This window comes from Dendrobates tinctorius, unplaced genomic scaffold (assembly GCF_039654945.1).
Source record: "Dendrobates tinctorius isolate UK_male_01 unplaced genomic scaffold, ASM3965494v1 ptg000103l, whole genome shotgun sequence".
Classification (NCBI taxonomy): domain Eukaryota; kingdom Metazoa; phylum Chordata; class Amphibia; order Anura; family Dendrobatidae; genus Dendrobates; species Dendrobates tinctorius.
In genome coordinates this window covers 47,816,486-47,838,178 of record NW_027361771.1, presented here as the reverse complement: position 1 = coordinate 47,838,178, position 21,693 = coordinate 47,816,486, and the positions used below count along the sequence as shown (strand labels likewise).

The 21,693-nt window shown below is 43.4% G+C and overlaps 2 protein-coding genes across 13 annotated transcripts in view; one reads left to right on the top strand and one right to left on the bottom strand.

Moving 5' to 3' along the window:
- Window positions 1-982, bottom strand: part of LOC141100151 (uncharacterized) — an 80,799-nt gene extending 79,817 nt beyond the window's left edge. For 3 of the 7 annotated variants that reach the window (XM_073588419.1, XM_073588421.1, XM_073588423.1), the window contains exon 1: window positions 844-982. Coding sequence is in view for 1 of the 7 variants with exons in the window: in XM_073588418.1 (XP_073444519.1) it covers window positions 844-889 (46 nt within the window). In the remaining 6 variants the exon portion in view is untranslated. Of the gene's footprint in view, window positions 1-766 lie in introns of all 7 variants that reach the window. The other 4 variants (XM_073588420.1, XM_073588422.1, XM_073588418.1 and 1 more) reach the window with 3 other exon arrangements.
- Window positions 967-21,390, top strand: LOC141100154 (uncharacterized). 6 transcript variants are annotated; one of them, XM_073588432.1, is made up of 7 exons: window positions 1,004-1,234; window positions 1,484-1,633; window positions 1,778-1,926; window positions 5,700-5,891; window positions 5,971-6,094; window positions 18,070-18,135; window positions 18,220-21,390. In XM_073588432.1, the coding sequence occupies exons 3-7, from the start codon at window positions 1,855-1,857 to the stop codon at window positions 19,593-19,595; spliced, it is 1,830 nt and encodes a 609-aa protein (XP_073444533.1). In that variant the 5' UTR covers window positions 1,004-1,234; window positions 1,484-1,633; window positions 1,778-1,854; the 3' UTR covers window positions 19,596-21,390. The 6 variants fall into 6 exon arrangements, with proteins under 6 accessions (XP_073444529.1, XP_073444533.1, XP_073444528.1 ...); XM_073588428.1 differs by having other exon boundaries at window positions 967-1,054; window positions 18,070-21,390; XM_073588427.1 differs by having other exon boundaries at window positions 18,070-21,390.
- The last annotated feature ends 303 nt before the right edge of the window (window positions 21,391-21,693 follow it).

The window sequence follows — 21,693 nt, the reverse complement described above, 5'->3', positions numbered from 1 at the left end:
CTATATGGATTTACTGTATGTAATCCATCTCTTCTATCCTGTCGGCTCCTGCTGTGATTTTACAGAACACGGCAGATGAATTGCCGCCTTTTCTTCTATGTAATAAATATACATATATATTCTATTATAAGGAGGTCTGTGTAAAAAAAAAAAAACAGAATGCGCTTGGTCCGAGTGCTGTGCGATTTTTTTTTTTCTCACACCCATAGCCTTGCACTGGCGAGTCTCGGCATGCTGCGATTTTACACGCACGCTGAATACAGCTGAGAAAATAAACGCTGATGGGAGCTGCCCCATAGATTAACACTGGTCCGAGTGCTGGTCGATGTTTTCTCGCATAACACTCGGCCATATTCTACGGTAGTGTGACGCCGGCCTTAGTCACAATCTCACAATGACAGAATCTGCTCTACTGACACTCGCACACAGGCCCCTGTCAGTGATTACTTGTTTCCATAGCTCCGGAGGCAGTGTGGTCTGGTAGAAACACTCCGGGTCAGATATTTATCAGTACCGCCTCGCGTACACGCGGAGATTAGCGTCACAAGGCCGGCGGTCGCCCATAGCAACCAATACGGTGGCTCCGTTCTCCATAGGCTGTGCCTTCCGCGCCCCCTCCATCCGGGCACACACAACCCCCCATACAGAACCTTTCTCCACTGTTACCAAACACTTTAACACGTAATTAACATAGGAAGCGTCTTGTAGAGGTCACTGATCACCAACACTGTGGCAGTGATGCTCCTTCTCCCCTCCTAACACTTACAGTGAGGCTGGCAGCCTCCTGGGTGTGAGGAGCCAGCAGCCGCCCGGCTGTAGGTGCCCCAGAGTGGCGCTCCTCACCTCTACGCGGTCCCAGCGAGAGCGCGACCCTCCCAAGTCCGTACATGCAAAATTGCAAAATTCTAGAGCTGAAGGACCTTTCGTGACGTCATAACCACGTGATCAGTCACAACCATAGGCGGAGTCACGCAGGACCCTGACGTCATTAAGGTCCTGTCAGGAAGCAGCAGCTGGCACTGGCCTGCGCACAGACCTGGCTTCGGCAGTGCCCGTATGTATCGCACAGGGCTGGGTGCAGGCATGGCATGGCTTTCCCAGGTGGACTGATTTGAGCAGATGTAATTGTGAGGCCACACAATGGCCTTCTTTTTTTAGCTCTGACCCACCAACACTCGCCCGCCTCCAGGGGTCGCTAAGCCCTGTGTAGCCTATAGAGCTATATTACCCAGAGGTAAACATCTATGGTTAGATATGTCTCTAATGCGCCCAGGGAAGCCCCAATGTGGCGGCCATTTTCTTGTAGTCAGAGTATCATTGCACCTAATCGAAATGGGTTTGCTGTGTCTTGCAGACCACTGCTGTGAGTAGTGCTTGTGTGTACCTTCTGTTTTCTATGTTGTTCCTTATGGGTCTCGCCTCTTTCAATGATAGAAGTAATTATTTGCATGAGATAGTATGGGATTTTTACCCTTTTCTATAGGACTCAGGAAGTACTCAGTAAAGGACTACAAATCCCAGAATCCTCCTCTGTATCACTTCCAGTGTGCTGTGTAGGAGTGATTGCCTGAAGTGTTATGGAGATGCCTGGATTTCCTATAAAGCTGCCCTGTAATTGAAGCTTGCCGGGAGGGTAAGATCTGGCATGTGCGATGTGTAAGAGTAGTATGATGAGATGGTACACGTGCGTGGCCATGCTGTAATAGCTGATCGCCGGGATTATCAATCCCTTACAATTGCTGCATGTTAATACTTAATTGTTTCTGACCCTTCGTAGATTTTGATCATCTCCTAATGAGACTGTAAGGAAAGCATTCCACTTTTCCAATCTCCACTTCAAGCTGCCCATGTACGATGGACAAGAATCACATTAGTGAGAAGATACTGAAACTCACCTTGGAGATCATCTACCTGTTGACTGGAGAGGTGAGGGGTGCGGGGAATTTAATGATGAGGGGCTATATTACTAAAATGTAATAGAAAAATATTCAGAATTGAGAGTCCTCAGTGGTTGATACCTTTTAATGGCTAACTGAAAAGATGGTAACACATTGCAAGCTTTCCAGACTACTCAGGTCTCTTCATCAGGCAGAGACTAATACAACATCTGAAGAATCACATATTTATGCACAAGACAGCACAGAAATAACGTAATAGTGGAATGACTGGTATCCTGTATTATCAGAATATTGGACTATAATATCAGTGTCTGTGTTACCAAGACTGGAAAGTGTAAGTACTAGCACTAGGCTTTGAATATTGTCTCTGAACTTAATGGATAGTGTAAATATCGGGAAGATTTTTCAGTGCATACCTATGATGGAAACGCCAATCTATGGCACTGTTCTGTATAGTCATACAGTGGAATGCATCACCCATAGGGGCCCGGAGTCACGATTCCTCCTATATTAGGGCCCCATCACACATAGCGACTCACCAGCGATCCCGACAACGATATCAACGTGTCAGGATTGCTGGTGTGTCGTTACATGATTGCTGGTGAGCTGCCAAACAGACAACTTCACCAGCCATCAGCACAGCGACGCCGAGCACGCGGCGTCGCTGTGTACTTTAGTTACCAGCGCGCTGATGCAGGGAGCTGGTAACTAAGGTACACATCGTCGTGCGTCACTTAGAAACCCTCTGTGTACCTTAGTTACCAGCGCGCTGATGCAGGGAGCTGGTAACTAAGGTACACATCGTCGTGCGTCACTTAGAAACCCTCTGTGTACCTTAGTTACCAGCGCGCTGATGCAGGGAGCTGGTAACTAAGGTACACATCGTCGTGCGTCACTTAGAAACCCTCTGTGTACCTTAGTTACCAGCGCGCTGATGCAGGGAGCTGGTAACTAAGGTACACATCGTCGTGCGTCACTTAGAAACCCGATGTGTACCTTAGTTACCAGCTCCCTGCATCAGCCCGCTGGTAACTAAGGTACACAGAGGGTTTCTAAGCACAGCGCCGTGCTTAGAAACCCTGCGTTTACCTTACAGTAGTTACAAGCTGATCGCTGGTCTCCCGCCTGTCACATGCAGCGATGCGTGCTGGCCAGCGGGAGACCAGCGACCAAAAACATGTCCTGGGCTTTCCTACAGCGATCAGGGGGGCTGGTCGCTGATCGCTGTCACACACAGCGATCTCGCTGGTGAGATCGCTGTTATGTCACAAAACTTGTGACTCAGCAGCGATCTCGCTAGCGTGATCGCTATGTGTGACGGAGCCCTTAGTGTCTGGATGCAGTGATTGACAGATCTTCCGTCCAGTCTAGGAATGGGGCATTCGGAGCTGTCAGTATGGTGATGGACAGCTCAGCTGTCCAATCAGGAGCTGGGGCATGCTGAGTTGTCAGTGTCTGAAATGACCGTTTAGCTGTCCAATCAAGACCAGAGTGTGCCAGGGCTTAATCCATGTGTCTCTTGTCCAGAGTCGTCACCTTGCAATTTATCCAGCTCTCTGTCCTTTTTTGCTGCTAATTATAGCTTTGCTCATGAGGGGTGTGCGTGCTCTGCGCCTCTTGTCTAGTATTCTGATCTGCGCTGCTCCAATTAATGTTTGTCTTGACCATCCGTTTGCTTAGCCCTTTTGTTGTGATTGGCTAGCTTTTGGAAAATTGACCTCACCTTTGTCTCACCCCTCTGTCTATAACGTACTCTCTTTGCTTGTTTACTTCGGACCTCTTGCCCACACATCCTCACGGCTTATCTGTGAGTAGTGACTAGCGTCACCTTACAATTGGCCTGACTTTTTTTTTTTTATTTTCCCACCAGTATGTATCCTATTTGTACACTGTACAATCAGGTGATGAATTTGACCCAGGGAGTTCAGGATCTGGCCAGGGAGCACCAGGGACTTGAAACTTCACAGTCCCAGTTGCAGGGTATGTTTTGTGGCGTGGTGGATGCTTCCCAGAACCCTCCGCTGCCGGCAGTAGTTTTGACACCTGTATTTTCTGATGTGCAGTTAGTTTCTCCTGAACCAGTAAGGGCCCTCCCTGATAATTTATGAAGGAGAAAAAACAGTTTAGGGTGTTCAGGGAGAGCTGTAGGCTATATTTTACACTGCGAACCTATTCATCAGGGGATGAGTCCCAGGGGGCGTCACACCTAGAAGCTTTTCCCAGTGTATGCAATGTGCACTAAGGCTAATATACCTCTTATCTACATTGCTAAAATATAATCAGGAATACAGGTTCTGGGAGCAGTTTTTTATAATCCTAGTACTCGCAGTAATTCTGGACATGATATGGCATCATGTGTGATTTTAACCATGCTTAAAGGGTTTTTCCAGTTTTCTAACAACGTCTCCATTCACTCTGCTGACTTCTGAATCCACGCAGCTTGCAGTGTGCATGGTGTCAAAATTCTCTGGTATTGTGGCCACATGCCACTAGACATGCTCTGCTTCTCTCAATTTACTTGTATTGAGTGAGAATGAGCACGACTAGCCGGAACATTGTCATAAGTATGCAAATTGAGTGCTCTCACAGGCAATAGTGGAGAATCCTGACAGGTTGCTCATCACACGCTGTAAGGATTCAACTGTCACATAGCGTGAATACAAACTTTTAACAGAAGACTGGACAAACGTTTTAAAGATCATCTGTCACCAAGATATAAATGGACAGTTTTTGCTCTTACTTTATTCTTGCCTTTCCCCTGAGTATTCAGTTATTTTTATTTAGTGGCAATTTTTAAGGTCTTTTCCAAAGGTGGGTGATCATGCAAAGCAGCCTAAAGACGCGTCCCCATGGTAAAGATCATAAAAATAAAATGAAAAGACCCATATCTCTGAAACTGTATGGTGGGTGTAAAAAAAACAAACAAAATACTTAACGGTGGTTCTCCCGAACAATTTTTTATTTTTTTGCCATGTGCCTAAAAACTAACAGGCAGGAGGCAACTACCTCTCTGCTCTACCTGGTGCCGGCTCAGAGGAGATACTGACCGGTCCTACCAGCGATTCAGCTGCCCTCGTCAACATAGCAGCTTTTGGTCTTCTTCGCTGCTCTGTCGATGGAGAGTGACTGATGATATCATGCTGATTGATAGCTGGCTCGCCTCAGTTAAGCAGCGGGAAGCCGGCTGTCAATCAGCATGACGTCAGCAGAAGCCGGTGAATCACCAGGCGTTGTGGTCTGTGACTGCTCTGTGCTAACAAAGATTGGTGTGAGCCTGTTAGATCTTATGCTGATAGTAAAAAATGTAATAGTACTAGATAACCCCTTAAGCAGCAGGTAAAAATAGCAGATTTTTCATATTTTACCTGATAACAGGTTCTCTTCAAAGGGTTAATTAGGGCAAAGGGACTCCTTGTTTCATAAACCAGCCATATACGTGAGCTATGTACGCCTACAGCTTTCTAGTACCATAATTCTCCAATAAACATGCTTGCAGACATTGGCTGAGTAATCCTATTTAATACACCGCTGGTAGAAATCTTGGCTTATATCTGAGAGGAAAACAAAAATGGAACATGTTGCAATACAAATGCATAAGCCTATATCCCCCAAAAGAGGTAAAAAGGCTGTATGGACAGTTTTACTCCGTGTGTAGAGTATCAAGAGTCTAATTCATAATAAATGTATGCAGATGTGGCTGAAAGTAAAAAGCATTGTGTCTCAGTATAGACTGGATGAGTCTGCCATAGCTAACATGGCCTCCAGTAAAGCATTGGTCTCTATTTGTCCTATGTTTCACAGGATTATTCAGTGGTTAATAAAGCCGGTAAGCATGTCAAAACCATCCGGGGCATTCCTTGTCAACCGGAGGGGTTGTGCGAAACGGTGAGCCCTGTCATGGATTCTCCAACTTTATCAGAGGTATATGAAAAGAACAATGAGCAGAAGATCTTGGACCTCACCAACAAGATCATCCATCTGCTGACTGGAGAGGTGAGCACTGCTGGGAGTACTGGGATAACTATTCTACCATAACCCTAGGGGAGATGATGACTGTATCATTGTGTGTCAGGTCCCTGTAAGATGTGAAGATATCATTGTCTGTTTCTCCATGGAGGAGTGGGAGTATATAGAAGGAAACAAGGATCTATACAAGCAGCTCATGATGGAAAATCACCCATTTCTTGGTTCCAGTGGTAAGATAAGGTCTAATGGTATTTTTCATGAAATGTGTTTAATTTAATTAATTCATGGATATACTAGATAAATCAACAAAGCATTAGGCCCTTAAATAATGGTTGAAGCCACCTGCACAGTACCTATAGAGACCAAAGTACCCAGATTGCCCATGGGTCTTCTGAGCTTACAACCTCATACACATATATAAACGCTATAAATTCAGGTCGGAAGAAGTCTCTGAACCCAGTCTCACTGCTACCAACAAAATCTAAGCTCACAAATCCAAATTGTTCTGCGAATTCATAGGCTTACACTTCCAGATATGCGCAGTGCGCCTCTGAAACAGGGGAAGCGTAATCCCAGCTTCAGAGGGACAATTAGGTGGGAGAAGAAAGCTATGGTCATGCACGAGTTTTGAAGAAAGCTGGCTATGATTCCAGGTCTTGTAAATTATGTTATCACACAGACAGAGGCATGATAACAACTTGTCTGGGAAAAATACCCCATCTAAGTCTTAATTAGCGTATGAAACGCACAGTTTATAAAGCCTTTTTTAAAACTTGTGTGTAGGTGTTAGACACTATAGAGGGCTTGTTAGGCAGGGTATTTGGCAACAAATAGTCTAATGCTATTGGGATGGAGGGCAGAAGGGACCTGACAGGTTCCTTTTTAAGTATAAGGCAAGGTTGCCATAAAAAATAAAGTTTCTGCAATTTATTGTGATCATGCTGTTCATATGAAATCAAGATCGGGAAATCTATGTATCATGTGTCATTTTAGTTCTGGAGATACCAAGTAGGTTTACCATCCTTCTTCGTTATAGTGGAGATATTGGTTTCCTCTTGTTTTTGGAATCTGTTATCCAAGTGAGGTATAAAAGCATAAATAAGAAAAGCAATGTTTCATTTGCTGTTGGAGGCATAGTTTATAGGTGTAGAGCACAGAACTGAAAATGCAATGGACATGTATGAAAATAAATCTGCAACAGTTAGAAAAAAAAAATGTTTTATCAATTTAGCTTAATAGTATAATACCCGAATCGATTGTGTTTCTTACATTGTGGCCTGTACATATAATATAAAATAAATGATCATTTCTGTATGTTACTGTATGAAAAAGAGGCTTAGTGAAATGTATTACCACTGGACTGCCAACATTTAATGGGTTGTTCCAGGAATAACTAAAAATTCAGTCTTCCGGCCAAAGTCTTGGAGCTATATTTTGCTCCCAAAGTTTCTTTTAATTGAATTGTGTCCCTACAAGGATTCCCTTGTCACAAACTAGGCTGTGGCTGAAGTCTGTGCTGCCATAGCATCCAAGCAGAGCTGTCCTGAGCCACAGTCAATAGGAGAAATACACTCACACAGCATCATAAATAACTACCACTCCCAACATGCGATACTATTCAGCCTTCAGCCACCAATGATTGAGTCTTGGATGGATATTTATCTCAGCTGTATGTCTGCCATGCTCCATGACGCTTGCTTTTTAACTGCCGGTTTTACATTTTCGCCACTGTTGGGCATCGCTCGATAACTGTCCACAGAGTCATGGAGTTAACAGTCCCTGCAAACTTGGGGTGTCCTGGGCCAGAAAAGGGTTGTGTTTGGACACTTAAGCGTGGGACCAAAAAATGCCTCAAAATTGACATCAGTGTTATCCCTTTCATCCCTGGGGGACTTTCCATTATTTTTCATCCTTTCTTCCAAGAGCCATAATTTTTTTTTTTTTTTTTAAATCAATATAGCAATATGAGGCCTTGTTTTTTGCAGAACAAGTTGTACTTTTGAATAACACCATTCATTCTGTCATGTGATTCAGTGGAAAGTGGGTAAAAAAATTCTAAGTGCATTAAAATTGAACAAAAAAGTGCAATACCACAATTGTTTTTTATTTACTATGTTCACTATATGGTAAAACTGACCTGACAATATCATTGTCCAGGTCAGTATGAGTATGCAGATACCAAACATGTATAGTTTTTTTTTTTTATTATTATTATTAAAGTGGTTTAACCCCTTAATGACCGGAGCTTTTTTCGATTTTACGTATTTGTTTTTCGCTCCCCTTCTTTCCATAGCCATAACTTTTTTATTTTTCCATCTATATGGCCATGTGAGGGCTTATTTTTTGCGGGACGAGTTGTACTTTTAAATGACACCATTGGTTTTACCATGTCGTGTACTCGAAAACGGGAAAAAAATTCCAAGTGCGGTGAAATTGCAAAAGAAAAGTGCAATCCCACGCTTGTTTTTTGCTTGGCTTTTTTGCTAGGTTCACTAGATGCTAAATCTGACCTGCCATTATGATTCTCCAGGTCATTACGAGTTCATAGACACCAAACATGTCTGTGTCTTCTTTTATCTAAGTGGTGAAAAAAAAAATCCAAAGTTTGCTTAAAAAAAAAAAAAAAAAATTGCGCAATTTTCCGAGACGCGTAGCGTCTCCATTTTTCGTGATCTGGGGTCGGGTGAGGGCTTATTTTTTCCGTGCCGGGCTGACGTTTTTAATGATACTACTTTTGTGCAGATACGTTCTTTTGATCACCATGATTGAATTTTAATGCAATGTCTTGGCAACCAAAAAAACGTAATTCTGGAGTTTTTAATTTTTTTCTCGCTACGCCGTTTAGCGATCGGGTTAATGCTTTTTTTTTTTTTTATTGATCGGATGATTCTGAACGCGGCGATACCTAATATGTGTATGTGGGATTTTTTTTTTTTTTTTACTGTTTTATTTTGATTGGGGCGAAAGGGCGGTGATTTGAACTTTTAGGTTTTTTTAATTTTTTTTTATTTTTTAAAATGTTTTTTTTTTTTTTAACTTTTGGCATGCTTCAATAGCCTCTATAGGAGGCTACAAGCATGCGCAACCCGATCGGCTCTGCTACATATGGCTGATGAGCAGATCACCCATATGTAGCAGATTTACTCCTGTGCTTTTAGCGCCGACCACCGGGTGGCGCTGAAAGCCATATGCCTGGAACAACCATAGAGATCTCATAGAGACCTCTGGTTGTCCAGGCAACATGATGCCGACCCCCGATCACATGACGGGGGTCGGCGATGAGGTCATTTCCGGCCCGGCGGCCGGAAATGCTATTTAAATGCCCGCTGTCAGCTTTGACAGCGGGATTTAACTAGTTAATAGGCGTGGGCGGACGGCGATTCCGCTCGTGCCTATTGCGGGCACATGTCAGCTGTTCATAACAGCTGACATGTCCCGGCTTTGATGCGGGCTCAGCGCCGGAGCCCTCATCAAAGCAGGGGATATGTCTAATGACGGACTGTGTCCGTCATTGGACATTAAGGGGTTAAAAAAATCAGAAGTTTGGAAGAAATAAAATTTTTGCTTGTGTCGTCATTTTCCGAGAGATGTAACATTTTTATTCTTTGGGATCTGGGGCTGGGTGAGGGCTTATTTTTTTTGTGCCCTGAGCTAGTGTTTTTACTAATGCCATTTTTGGGTAGATACGGTGTTTTCATGGCCTTTTATCGCATTTAATTGCAATTTTGTAGTGGCCTAAAATACCAAATTCTGGCATTTTTATTTTTTTTCTCGTTATGCCATTTACCTATCGGATTGATTCAATTTATAATTTGATAGATCGAACTTTTACAAACACAGAAATGCTACACATTTGTTTTTTTGTTTTATTTTTAATGGGACAAAGGGCTTTCACAAGAGGATCATAATGACTAGCATGGAGGTCATCAGCAGGCTGTCACGAATACCCATTGGCACCGCGCAATCACGTCACGGGTCACGCCGATGGACTCGTAGAATGACATGCTCCCTTGCCAGTGCATGTTGAATGCTGTTAAAGATTCTCTGCTCCATCTGTGGCTGTTAAAAGACCATGATGGCTGATTAAATGAGCCATCATGTGCGGGGGAAGATGCAAGCCCACATCAAGGTCAGGGACACGACTTTTGATTTACATGTACACCAAAAGTTGTGAAGGCATTAATAACTATGATATGTAGTAATCTCCAACACCTTAGACCTTTGAAGCAAACCTGTCAGCAGGATTTTGCAAAATAAACTAAGGCATTGTGAGGTGGGCTGTTGTTACACTGATTAAAATTTTACCTGGGGTGAAGAAATCCGTCTTGTAGTTCTTGTGTAGTCAGTGTTAGAAGTTTTCAGCTAATGATATGACCGTGCTTCAGAGCAAGACTGTAGGGAGAGTCTTATCTTCCTGTTCTAAGCTAAGCCAGAGAAACCAAGAAGAGACTTGCCCACAGGCCACCCCGAAGCACAAACATGTTCCTCAACATAGAAAAAGACTGTTTGTGCTTTGGGGAGGCCCGTGGGCAGGTCTCTTCTTGGTTTCTCTGGCTTAGAGTAGGAAGTTAAGACTCTGCCCACAGTCCTGCCCCGGAGCACAGGCAGCTCATTAACTGAAAGCTTCTAACACTGATTACACAAAGTAAAACAAAAAAAGTGAGGAATAACAATAAGTCACATGACGTAGAGTAAAATTGTAACAAATCTTTAGTTAACAATGGTAATAGGCAAGGAAAAAACGTGGAAACATATTGCATATCCAAAATACATACATGGGACACACAGGACAAGGAGCTATGACATACCTCAATAATAGGGAATTAGTAATAGGACATGTATAATGAGTTATGTACTGCAGGGTTGCCTTATATGGTAAAGACCAAGTGGTATGAGGTCAGGCGATTCATATGAACATGAAGACTAATCACCTAAGAGAAGGTGAATGTAGAATAGATAGCCCAAACATTTTCCCCAAAGGTAACACCGTGGTCACAGATAAATGATAGGAGATACACCTGAAAACTGACACCAATATAAACAGGGGTTCACAATGCCTCTGAAGAGGCTATTTGCATATATACAGGTGTTTCTCACAAAATTAGAATATCATCAAAATGTTAATTTATTTCAGTTCTTCAATACATATAGTAAAACTCCTATTATATAGAGTCATTACAAACAGACTAGTCTATTTCAAGTGTTTATTTCTGTTAATGTTGATGATTATGGCTTACAGCCAATGAAAACCCAAAAGTTATCTCAGTAAATTAGAATAATAAACAAAAAACACCTGCAAAGGCTTCCTAAGCATTTACAAAGGTCCCTTAGTCTGTTTCTGTATCTCCACAATCATGGGGAAGACTGCTGACTTGACAGATGTCCAGAAGGCAGTCATTGACACACTCCACAAGGAGGGTAAGCCACAAAAGGTCATTGCTAAAGAAGCTGGCTGTTCAGAGTGCTGTATGCAAACATATTAATGGAAAGTTGAGTGGAAGGAAAAAGCGTGGTAGAAAAAGGTGCACAAGCAACCGGGATAACCACAGTCTTGAAAGGTTTGTTAAGAAAAGGCCATTCAAAAATTTTGGGGAGATTCATAAGGAGTGGACCGCTGCTGGAGTCATTGCTTCAAGAGCCACCACACACAGACGTATCCAGGACATGGGCTACAAGTGCACATTCCATGTGTCAAGCCACTCATGGCCAGTAGAGCGTCTTACCTGGGCCAAGGAGAAAAAGAACTGGACTATTGCTCAGTGGTCTAAGGTGTTGTTTTCATGTGAAAGTAAATTTTGCATTTCATTTAGAAATCGAGGTCCTAGAGTCTGGAGGAAGAGTGGAGAGGCCTCCTTTTAGGATACATATGTGAAGTGCCTATTTGGATTCACTATAATTTCTTGGAGTCAGAGTATCGTAGTCTTATTTGACAAATTTGCACTTATTACATTCCCTCTAATACCCTTTATGTGAGGCATCTAAATTGATATACTCTGGACTCTATTCTTTGAAGCATATTAGGAACAGTATGTGGAGAGTTTGGATCTTGATTTCTTTTTTCCCTTTCTCTGTTCATCCATGTATTTCGTTTTTAAAATTTCTTGTTATGTGAATTTATGATAGTAAGTGAAGAAATAAAATTTGTACATCGATTTTTTGATATTATATTGATCTCACCGAGCTATTTCTTGGAGAATTGATTTGTTCCATTTTTGTAGGATTATACTGCATTTGGGAGCTATTCTGATGGCCTTTTTTAGGCTCGATCTTTAATAAGATATATTTGTGTATCCGCAATGTCAGCAATTGTTAACTATTTACATAACACTTCAGCAGTGCCAAAGGATGATCGCCTCCATGCCACGCCGCATTGATGCAGTAATTGATACAAAAGGAGCCCCGACCAAGTATTGAGTGCATTTACTGAACATACATTTCAGTAGGCCAACATTTCAGATTTTAAAATAATTTTTCAAGCTGGTATTATAAAGTATTCTAATTTACTGAGATAATGACTTCTGGGTTTTCATTGTCTGTAAGCCATAATCATCAGCATTAACAGAAATAATCACTTGAAATAGATCACTCTGTAATGACTCTATATATGATTTTCACTTTTTGTATTGAAGAACAACTTTATTTGGACTCCCATGACAGCACCACGAGAGAGGGGATCTGCCCTTCAGGAACAGGAAACCTATAGAGACAAAAAGGGCAGCACCTCTCCCATGCCTCAGTTGTTTTCCTGTTCCTGATAGGACTGGTCCTACAGATGACTACGCATCGGATCCCAGGCCCGGCCGGTCGGCTCAGGTAGCGGGGGGTCTCCTACCTCGACCGGTACGGGGGTCCTGGAAGCTCAACGGTGGTCCTTGATGGATGGGGTGGCAGTGAGCGAGCAGCAGGGACTGGGGTTCGGAGGATCGCCATCTCTGGAAGCAGCCGCGAGGCAAGTATGCTCCCTGGGTCCCCCTGTGGCTCTGGCGGTGCGGGGTAAGGCTCCGGGTTTGAGTTCCGGCCGGCAGTGGATGCGGAGGCTCTCCACGGGCATCTGTAGCAGCCCCTGACACGTTCAGCGTCATCGGGGATACCGAGTGATGGGCGGCGGGGCCGGTTCTCTTCTGCTCAGGCGCGGAGGGGTTTTGGGCGCCGGGAAAATGGTGGCTGCCATCCGAGAAGACCGGGCCCTCATTCCAGGTTCCAGTGGGCCTCGGTACCGGCGGGGGATCTGGGGAGGGGTGCGGCATGGCCTGCTGAACCTGGATACCGGGGGGAGGTATATATGGTCGGCAAAATGGAGGATCCATGCTTCTGGCCCACTTCTCACTATGGAGGAAGAAGCTGCAGATCAGCAGGCTGCACAGAAGCTTCGGGCTCAGCAGAGAACCCGGGATGGTACAGGTCATGGTCAACTGAGTGATCGATCCAGCCGCAGGAGCTCTTCCAGGCGGGAATCTAGAGCATCTGGACTCTTGTCTGAAAAAATTATGCCCCCCTGTATCCAGCAGACGGTGAGGTCTCAGGGGGAGGGGTTAGCATCTGTTTAGACTATATTGCCCCTTACTATCCCCCCTCAGGTGGCAGAAGAGACTCCCATCTTCACCACGAGTTTGAAGGACATCATCAGGGCTGAAGTAAGGGAATCCATAAGATCCCTGACTCGGGGAGAAAGTTCTAGCTGGAAGGATCCTTCGGAATCAGATTCGTCGGCCGGTTGGAAGGGGAAGGAGGACTACTCTGAGTCATCTCCCTCAGCTTCTTCATCCGAGGAAGACTCGGGTTGTTTCTGCCTACTTCTTGACAGTGTGGATAAGCTTGTAAAAGCAGTTAGGGGAACTATGGGGATAATAGAACCCAGTCCATACAGGACATCATGTTTAAAGGATTGGATCAAAGAAAATGTAGTTCCTTTCCTTTGAATGAAAAAATTCAAAGGCTGATTCTCCGGGAGTGGAAGGGGCTGGAAAAGAGAGGGTCCTTACCTCCGGCCCTTTAGCGGAGATACCCCTTTGATGACCCGGCCGTTAGGGGCTTTGTTGCAAGTGTTAAGTTAGATGCAGTGGTGGCTAAAGCGTCAGAGATCTTCCCTACCCTTTGGAGGACATGGGGACCTTAAAAGATCCCTTAGATAAGAAAGCGTACATCTATCTTAAAGGAACCTGGGAGATGGCAGCCGGATCCCCGAGACCAGCAGTTGCATCCACTTGTGCTGCCAGATCAATGATGGTCTGTCTGGACCAGCTTGAGTCTCAGCTGAAGGAGGGAGCACCTCGGGAGACTTATACTGGGGGCTCTTCAAGTAATTCAAGGAGCCGCTGCCTTCCTGTCTGATGCTTCGGTGAACTTGGTCAGGAAGGCGGCAAGGACAGTGGATATTTCCAACGCGACCCGCAGGGCTCTATGGTTAAAATGCTGGCCAGGAGATATCCAGGCAAGATTGAAGCTCTGTGCTATCCCATGTGAAGGGGAATATCTTTTTGGGCCGGTCTTAGACGAGCTGCTAGAGAAGGCGGGGGACGATAAAAAAAGATTCCCCAACCTATCGTCCTCGTCTTACCGACGTTCTTTCACCAAAAGGAAATTTGGTCAGGGAAGACCTACGCGGCACTGTGCCAAATGAGATGACAAAAAGAAGAGAGGTACAGGCTTCATGTTCAGGCGTTCGTCACAAGAATACAAAAAACTCCCAATGACTAGAGGCCCCCGTAGGGGGTAGATTGTCAGCGTTTTTTCCAGCCTGGTCGCGAATCACCAACAGCGCTTTGGTACTGGGCGTGATATGTTCAGGACTGAAACTTGAATTCCTTTCGGTTCAAGGGGATAAATTCAAAATCACTCCCTTCCGCTCCTCTCATACAAAACAGTCGGCCCTGGAAGCGGAGATTGTTAAACTATGCCAATAAAAGGTCCCGGTGGAGGTTCCGGATTCCTAAAAGGGTAGAGATTTTTACTCTCTCCTATTCTTGATTCGGAAACCGGACAACTCTTACAGAACCATCATTAATCTCCGGTTCCTCAATAAGTTTCTGATCACTCGCCCATTTAAAATGGAAACAATTGGCTCAGCAATAAAAATAGTGTTTCAAAACTGTTTCATGGTGGTTTTAGATTTAAAAGATGCAAATTATCACGTACCTATTCACACAGACTTTCAACGTTTTCTGAGAGTATCCGTGTTCATAGATGGCTCAGTCCAGCATTTCCAGTTCACAGCCCTCCCCTTTGGCCTGTCAGTCGCTCCTCGAGTTTTCACGAAGTTAATGTCCGAGGTCATGGCCCACCTTCGGGAATCAGACACCGTAATTGTACCCTACCTAGATGACTTCATAATTATAGGCAGTTCGGCTGGTCATTGCCTTTCACAGGTGGAGAAGACTAAGTCCACTCTAGAACAATTAGGTTGGCTAATAAACTCGGAAAAACCCCGTTTACAACCCTTGAGGTTTCAGCAGTTTCTCGGCCTCATTCTAGATTCAGAATGTCAGGTGTATCGTCTGCCACCAGATAAAATTCTTTGCCTTTGTCACCAAGTTTTTCAGGCAGTAAATAAGCCCTCTGTGACCCTTAGGCAGGCCGTGTCCCAGTTGGGTTCACTAACATCCTGTATCCCAGCCGTCAAATGGGCTCAGTTTCACACAAGGGCCCTTCAGAGGGAGGTGTTACTTAATGATAGAACCCTCGGGGGATTCCTGCAAGGGAAAATGATCTTGGGTCCATCAGCCATAAACTCTCTAAGATGGTGGTTTGACAGAGAACTTGGCCTTGGGGGTTCCCTGGGAAAAAACACATATCGTGCATAATAACCACAGATGCCAGTCCTTTGGGGTGGGGGGCCCATATGGGGGATATGGTAGTTCAGGGTCAATGGGATCCCCAAGTAGAAAGCTCATCTAACCTGAAGGAACTACCGGCAATAGAGTTGTCAGTTAAAAATTCCTTGTGTACCTATAGGGTCACCATGTCAGAATTCTCTCGGACAACCAGGTGGCTTACATCAACCACCAAGGTGGGACTCGATCCGAAGCCCTGATGGAAGTAGCAGGACGTCTTTTCCAGTTAGCGGAAAGACATCTTCTATTTTTAACAGCTCTACACGTAAGAGGAACAGAAAAGGCCAAAGCGGATTTTCCAAGTCGCAACAGACTTGGGCAAGGAGAATGGTCTCTAAATGGAACCATCTTCAACCAGATTGTCCAAATGTGGGGTCAGCCGGATATAGACCTTTTTTCCACCAGGAGAAACAGAAAGGTTAAGCATTTCTGTTCTCTAAATCCGAGGGAAAAAACCCCTTATGGTGGACGCTTTCCTGAGGAAATGGGATTTCAACCTGGCCTACGCTTTTCCTCAGAGAGGACAGAGCAAGGTTTATACTAATTGCTCCCTTCTGTCCCAGAAGGGCTTGGTTCTCGGCTAAGAATTATGTCGGTCTACGATCCCTGGATACTTCAGATCTTCCGGATCTTCTCTCCCATGGCCCAGTCAACCATCCACGAGTAGCGGAACTCCACTTGACGGCGTGGAGTTTGAAACAACATTGTTATGATAAAGGATTCTCCCCAAATCTAATAACCACCCTCCTAAAGAGTAGGAAGCTGTTAACAACCAAAATCTATGCTAGTACCTGGAAACAATTCCTGACCGCTTCTAACTTTAAAGCCGAGGAAGGGGTACCTATAGGGCAGATTCTAGAATTCCTTCAGAGGGGTCTGGAATTAGGGCTTGCCACTAGCACCCTTAAAGTGCAGATTTCGGCCTTTGGTGCATTGTTTTCCTGTGATATTGCAAATAATTACTGGATCTCTAGATTTATTAAAGCAGCTGGTAGATCTAGGCCCATACATAAAGCAAGGTGTGTACCATGGGACTTAAACGTAGTCCTCACAGCTATGACAGAGGCTCCATTCGAACCCCAGACATCGGCCTCAGTTAAGGTTCTATCTCTTAAATTAGCCTTTTTGGTAGCAATAACATTGGCACGTAGAATAAGTGATATTCAGGCACTTTCTAGAATCCACCCTTATACACAAATTTTGGACGACAGACTAGTGCTTAGGACAGACCCAGCTTCTTATCTAAGGTTGCCTGAGACTTCCACAGGTCTCAAGAGATAGTCCTTCCCTCCTTACTCCCTAACCCTACTAACCAAAAAGAGAAAAAACTTCACACTTTAGATGTTAGAAGATGTCTGTTGCAGTATCTCTCTGTCGTCAATCCCTGGAAGAAGGACAGTGCTTTATTTATATCCTTCCAGGGCTCTAGAAAGGGTCTTAGGGTCTCAAAGTGTACATTAACGAGATGGATCAGGGAGGCTATCTCTCTAGCTTACACAGCAGGTGGCAATCCGGCTCCACAGAATTTGAGGGCACATTCCACTCGAGCTGTGGCATCCTCTTGGGCAGAAAGATCTGGAGTTTCCATCGACCAAATATGTAAGGTGGCTACGTGGTCATCCCCTTCCACCTTCTTTAATCATTATAGACTAGACATGGGTGCCTCCTCAGATGTCACCTTCGGGTTAAGGGTACTGCAGGCTGTAGTCCCTCCCTAACATAGTTTAACATCTCTGTAAGTCTCTCGTGTTGCTGTCATGGGAGTCTGAATAAAGCATTAAGGTACGTACCGGTAACTGTATTTTTCAGAAGCCCATGTCAGTACCCTTAGTTCCCTCCCTCAGACGTATGGGTGCGCACTTCTTCCGATTGTAAGTTTCCACACGGGTGATATTGTTTAGGTTGTATATATTTTATGTGCCATTAACCGTGGAAGTCCTCTCAAGCTCTGTAATCCAACTGAGGCATGGAAGAGGTGCCACCATTTTTGTCTCTGTAGGTTTCCTGTTCCTGAAGGGCGGATCCCCTCTCTCGTGGTCCTGTCATGGGCTTTCGAAAAATACTGTTACCGGTACGTAACTTAATGCTTTTTGATGATATTCTAATTTTGCGAGAAGCACCTGTACTTTAGTCTGTTACCATCCTGCCTTATCTATTCCTCCAGATGTGCAATATAGCTGTCAATAAACGGTAGTCATGAAACTAAAATGGACAGTGTCTGTGAAACAAGCTTGTGGGGGCTGGAGATGACATCTGGTTTTAAGCATTCCACTTTATCAATTTTTCACTAATGGAAATCAGAAGCTAATTTTAATGCTGGACTATATTGTATTACAATTTTAATGTTTTTTTTCTTGTTTTTGTTTTTTTCTTAGAGTTTCCAAGCTCGGACAACTTGTCAATGAAGCTTAATTTACATAAGCTATCCCCCATCGTTGCATGTGAGGATCATTCATTAACATTATGTAAGCCAAAAACTAAAATCTGTGTGCTTGAAGATAAACAAAAGGTCGTTCTCCAAACAGATCATGACCAATTCACTAGCCTGTCCACCTGTACGAAATACACACAGGCAGAACCTGCTGACAGTGAAGAAGGGGTACTATCTGAGGACACAGAAGCGGACATTATTTACATACCCCCACAAAATACTCTGCCGGGAAGTTCTTCTGATGCCTACACAGCATATAAAGGAGGAAAACCCAAAGACTCTGACATTTGCTTGCTCACTGAGCAGATACAAAATACACCCGATGGGAACAGAAGTGAAATGGAGTCTTGTGAAGATGGCATTCTTGCAGTTGATGACAATATTTACAGGCCCACATGTGTCAAATCTATGGATCTTACAGACCAGTCAACACAATGGGGAAACAATGTAAACTTAGGACATTCCACAATGAGCCAACACCACCTAAATCCCCAATATATGTCTGGTTGTATTATTGAGGTTCATTCTGATTGTGAAGAAGGATCTGTCACCGACACGGATGTTTACACTACCATAGCCCATAAAACAGCACTGTATACATCTGAAAAAATGGAGAAGGTACCCATTTCATGGAGCAAGGATGTAATATACACCAACGTTTATACACCTGTTGAACTAACACAAGCAGATTTATCTAGTATAAAGAAAGAATTGGTTTCATGGAAAGATGGAAGCCTGGAACTCCAGAATATTTATACACCTTCAAAACCTATGGGAGAAAAACTAGCGTCCACTAATTGTAGAGTTGATGCAGTACAATGGAATGGAAGTCCTGCTCGCCCACACTCTTCACCTTCACTGCATAAGGTATCTGCTCACATTAAGGCAGAAGAGCATTTTCCATACTACTATGAAACTGCAGGACAAACCCAACCTACTCGTGCTTCTGTTAATTCAGAAGATTACAATGATGATGCCATTAAGAAGGAAATGTTAAATATGTCTATAGATTATGAAAATGATCATAGCAGACCAGAATACACTACATCCCAAATGTATAGTTGCTCTGATTGTAAAAAATGTTTTTCCAGTGATACAAATTTAGTCAAACACAGGCTGATGTGTAGAGGTAGAAAGCCCCATGTTTGTTCCGAATGTGGAAAATGTTTCGCTACTGCCTCCTATCTTGTAATACATGAGAGAATCCACACAGGTGAGAAACCATTTTCTTGTTCTCACTGTGGAAAAAGCTTTAGTCGGAAACCAGATCTGATCCGTCACGAAAGGATACATACGGGAGAGAAGCCATTTGCCTGTCCTGACTGTGGTAAATGTTTTACCAGCGTCTCCAATATATTTATGCATCGAAGAATTCATACAGGTGAAAAACCTTTTCCTTGTGGTGAATGCGGCAAACGGTTTATCAAAAAGTCTGACCTGGTTCGCCATCAAAAAATACACTCGAGATAGAAGCCTTTGCTTTGTTCTGACTGGGAAACTGTTTAGTTCAAAGATATATATGACTGCTTCTCCGATATCTTTTTTTGAAATAAAAAGATTAGTTGACATTTATTATAAAGGGGTGTTTCCTCCATTGAAAGATATTTTCTATCCATCGAACTGCCAGAAATAGCCAAACGCTGTAATCGGCAGTTCGTTAAAAGGTTGTCCACTACCCCTTCTCCAACTGAATGTTTGCCTCTTTTAAAATAAAAACGCTTATACTTACCTCTCATGCTGGCACCATTCCAGATGTTGCCGGAGCTCACATGATGTAACCTCTCATGAGCCCGGAAACACAAGTGCCAACACCAAGGGTGCTGTCACAGGAGGCGAGTATAAGTGTTCTTATTTTAATGGGGGCAAACATTCAGATTGACAAGGGCTTGTTCAAGTAGTGGGTAACCCCTTTAAACAATGTATTGAGTTCAAGCATACAGACCTCCATTCCATTAAGATGGCAGAACCCTGTTCTTGGGATTGCTCTGGCTCTTAGTGGTCGGATCCCTAGAAAGTACTAAGCAAATAGGGGCGTATGTTCAATTTTGGTAAAAACCCTACAAGGGTTTCACGTTAGTCGTGCAAAACTCTAAAAAAAATTGAAATAAATGTAGATATTTAATGAGTTGCCATGGTTAACATTGGTCTCTCGAAATTGTAAACTTTTAATGCTTATCAGTTGCATGAGAAAATAATTTCTCAGATAAGAAACAACCCACTCTTGCCATGGGTATAACAGCTCTGGGGTATTCATGTGAATGGCAATTACATGTCATTATTGGACAAATATTCCAATCACAGAATCGCACAGTTATGTTGTGAATTATCATTCTCTCTAAAACCACATCATAACCTCAATCTGCCTACGTATACCGTATATTAATCGATAAATATGAGGTCTTTATGGTCCATTTTGGTATCTTTCATATATTTGGGACTCAATCAGCTCAAAATGAACTTCTGTGGTCAGAGCTTACCACTCTGGTTTAGCAGAGTCTTGTAGGTCCTATTCACCCTTTAACTCTCCTAAAAGGATCTATACTTCATCCTGTAATTGGTTTGCCATCCAGTTCCCTTGATTTCGCCAGTCAAGCAGAAACCTCAGATAAGCAGAACACCCATTGGTGATCCTGCTTGGGTGGCCAAGTGCAATGTGCACCCGCTGCCAGGCATTTCTGCCAGCATTGCCAAGATGAAGGAAGTGGCGGCAACTGACAGAAAGGAGTGGTGTAGGAACGATGGTTTTCTAAGGCAAGCTGGTTATTTATTTCTTTAAACCCCTAATATATAAGTAAATTCCTTAGAGCTGTAACATAGGCTGGCCACATTTTGACTTTTGTGAGGGTTTTCTTTCTACAATGATATTGATAAACTTTTAAACTATTTGATCTTTTTCTGGTTTTCGTTAGTCTATCTCAATGGAAAACAATATGTGGGTGTTCTCTTTTGGGAACTATTTTTTTCTAGATTGCTATTTTAAGTCACCCTTGCTGGCACTATGGCCAATGGAGGCCATATTTAAAACTAGTGTTATAGGTGGACCAGTGGTGTTAACCATAGAAACCCAACAGTAACCCATTAATTTGGACGTCACAGAAGCTCCGTAACGCAATCAGTTTGTAAGTAAAGTGTTTTGTAAGTAAACGCACAGATGATATATAGCAGAAATTTATAATGTTAAATATGTTTAATAAGCCTTTTTTACAGTTTGGTGCATGAATCTTAGGATGTTTGTACCAGTAAAATAAAGTATAGTACATTTCTTCATGCGTCTTAGATTATAATTTACATGTGTTCTGGTTGTTGTTAAGGACAGTGGTGCTCATTTATTTTAGAAACCAAAGTTTTTATGTGGTGATAGACTATAACCTTAATGATGGTGGTTTGAAACATTACTTGATGTATAGGACATGACACCAACCTTATCCTATTCCTGATGGGGACAATTTTTGTTCTGGCACCTTTTTTTTTTTTTTTCCTCCCCTTCTTCCAAAAGCCATAACTTTTTTATTTTTCTGTCAATTGAGCTATTCAAGTACTTATTTGTTGCATGGCGAGCAAACGTTTT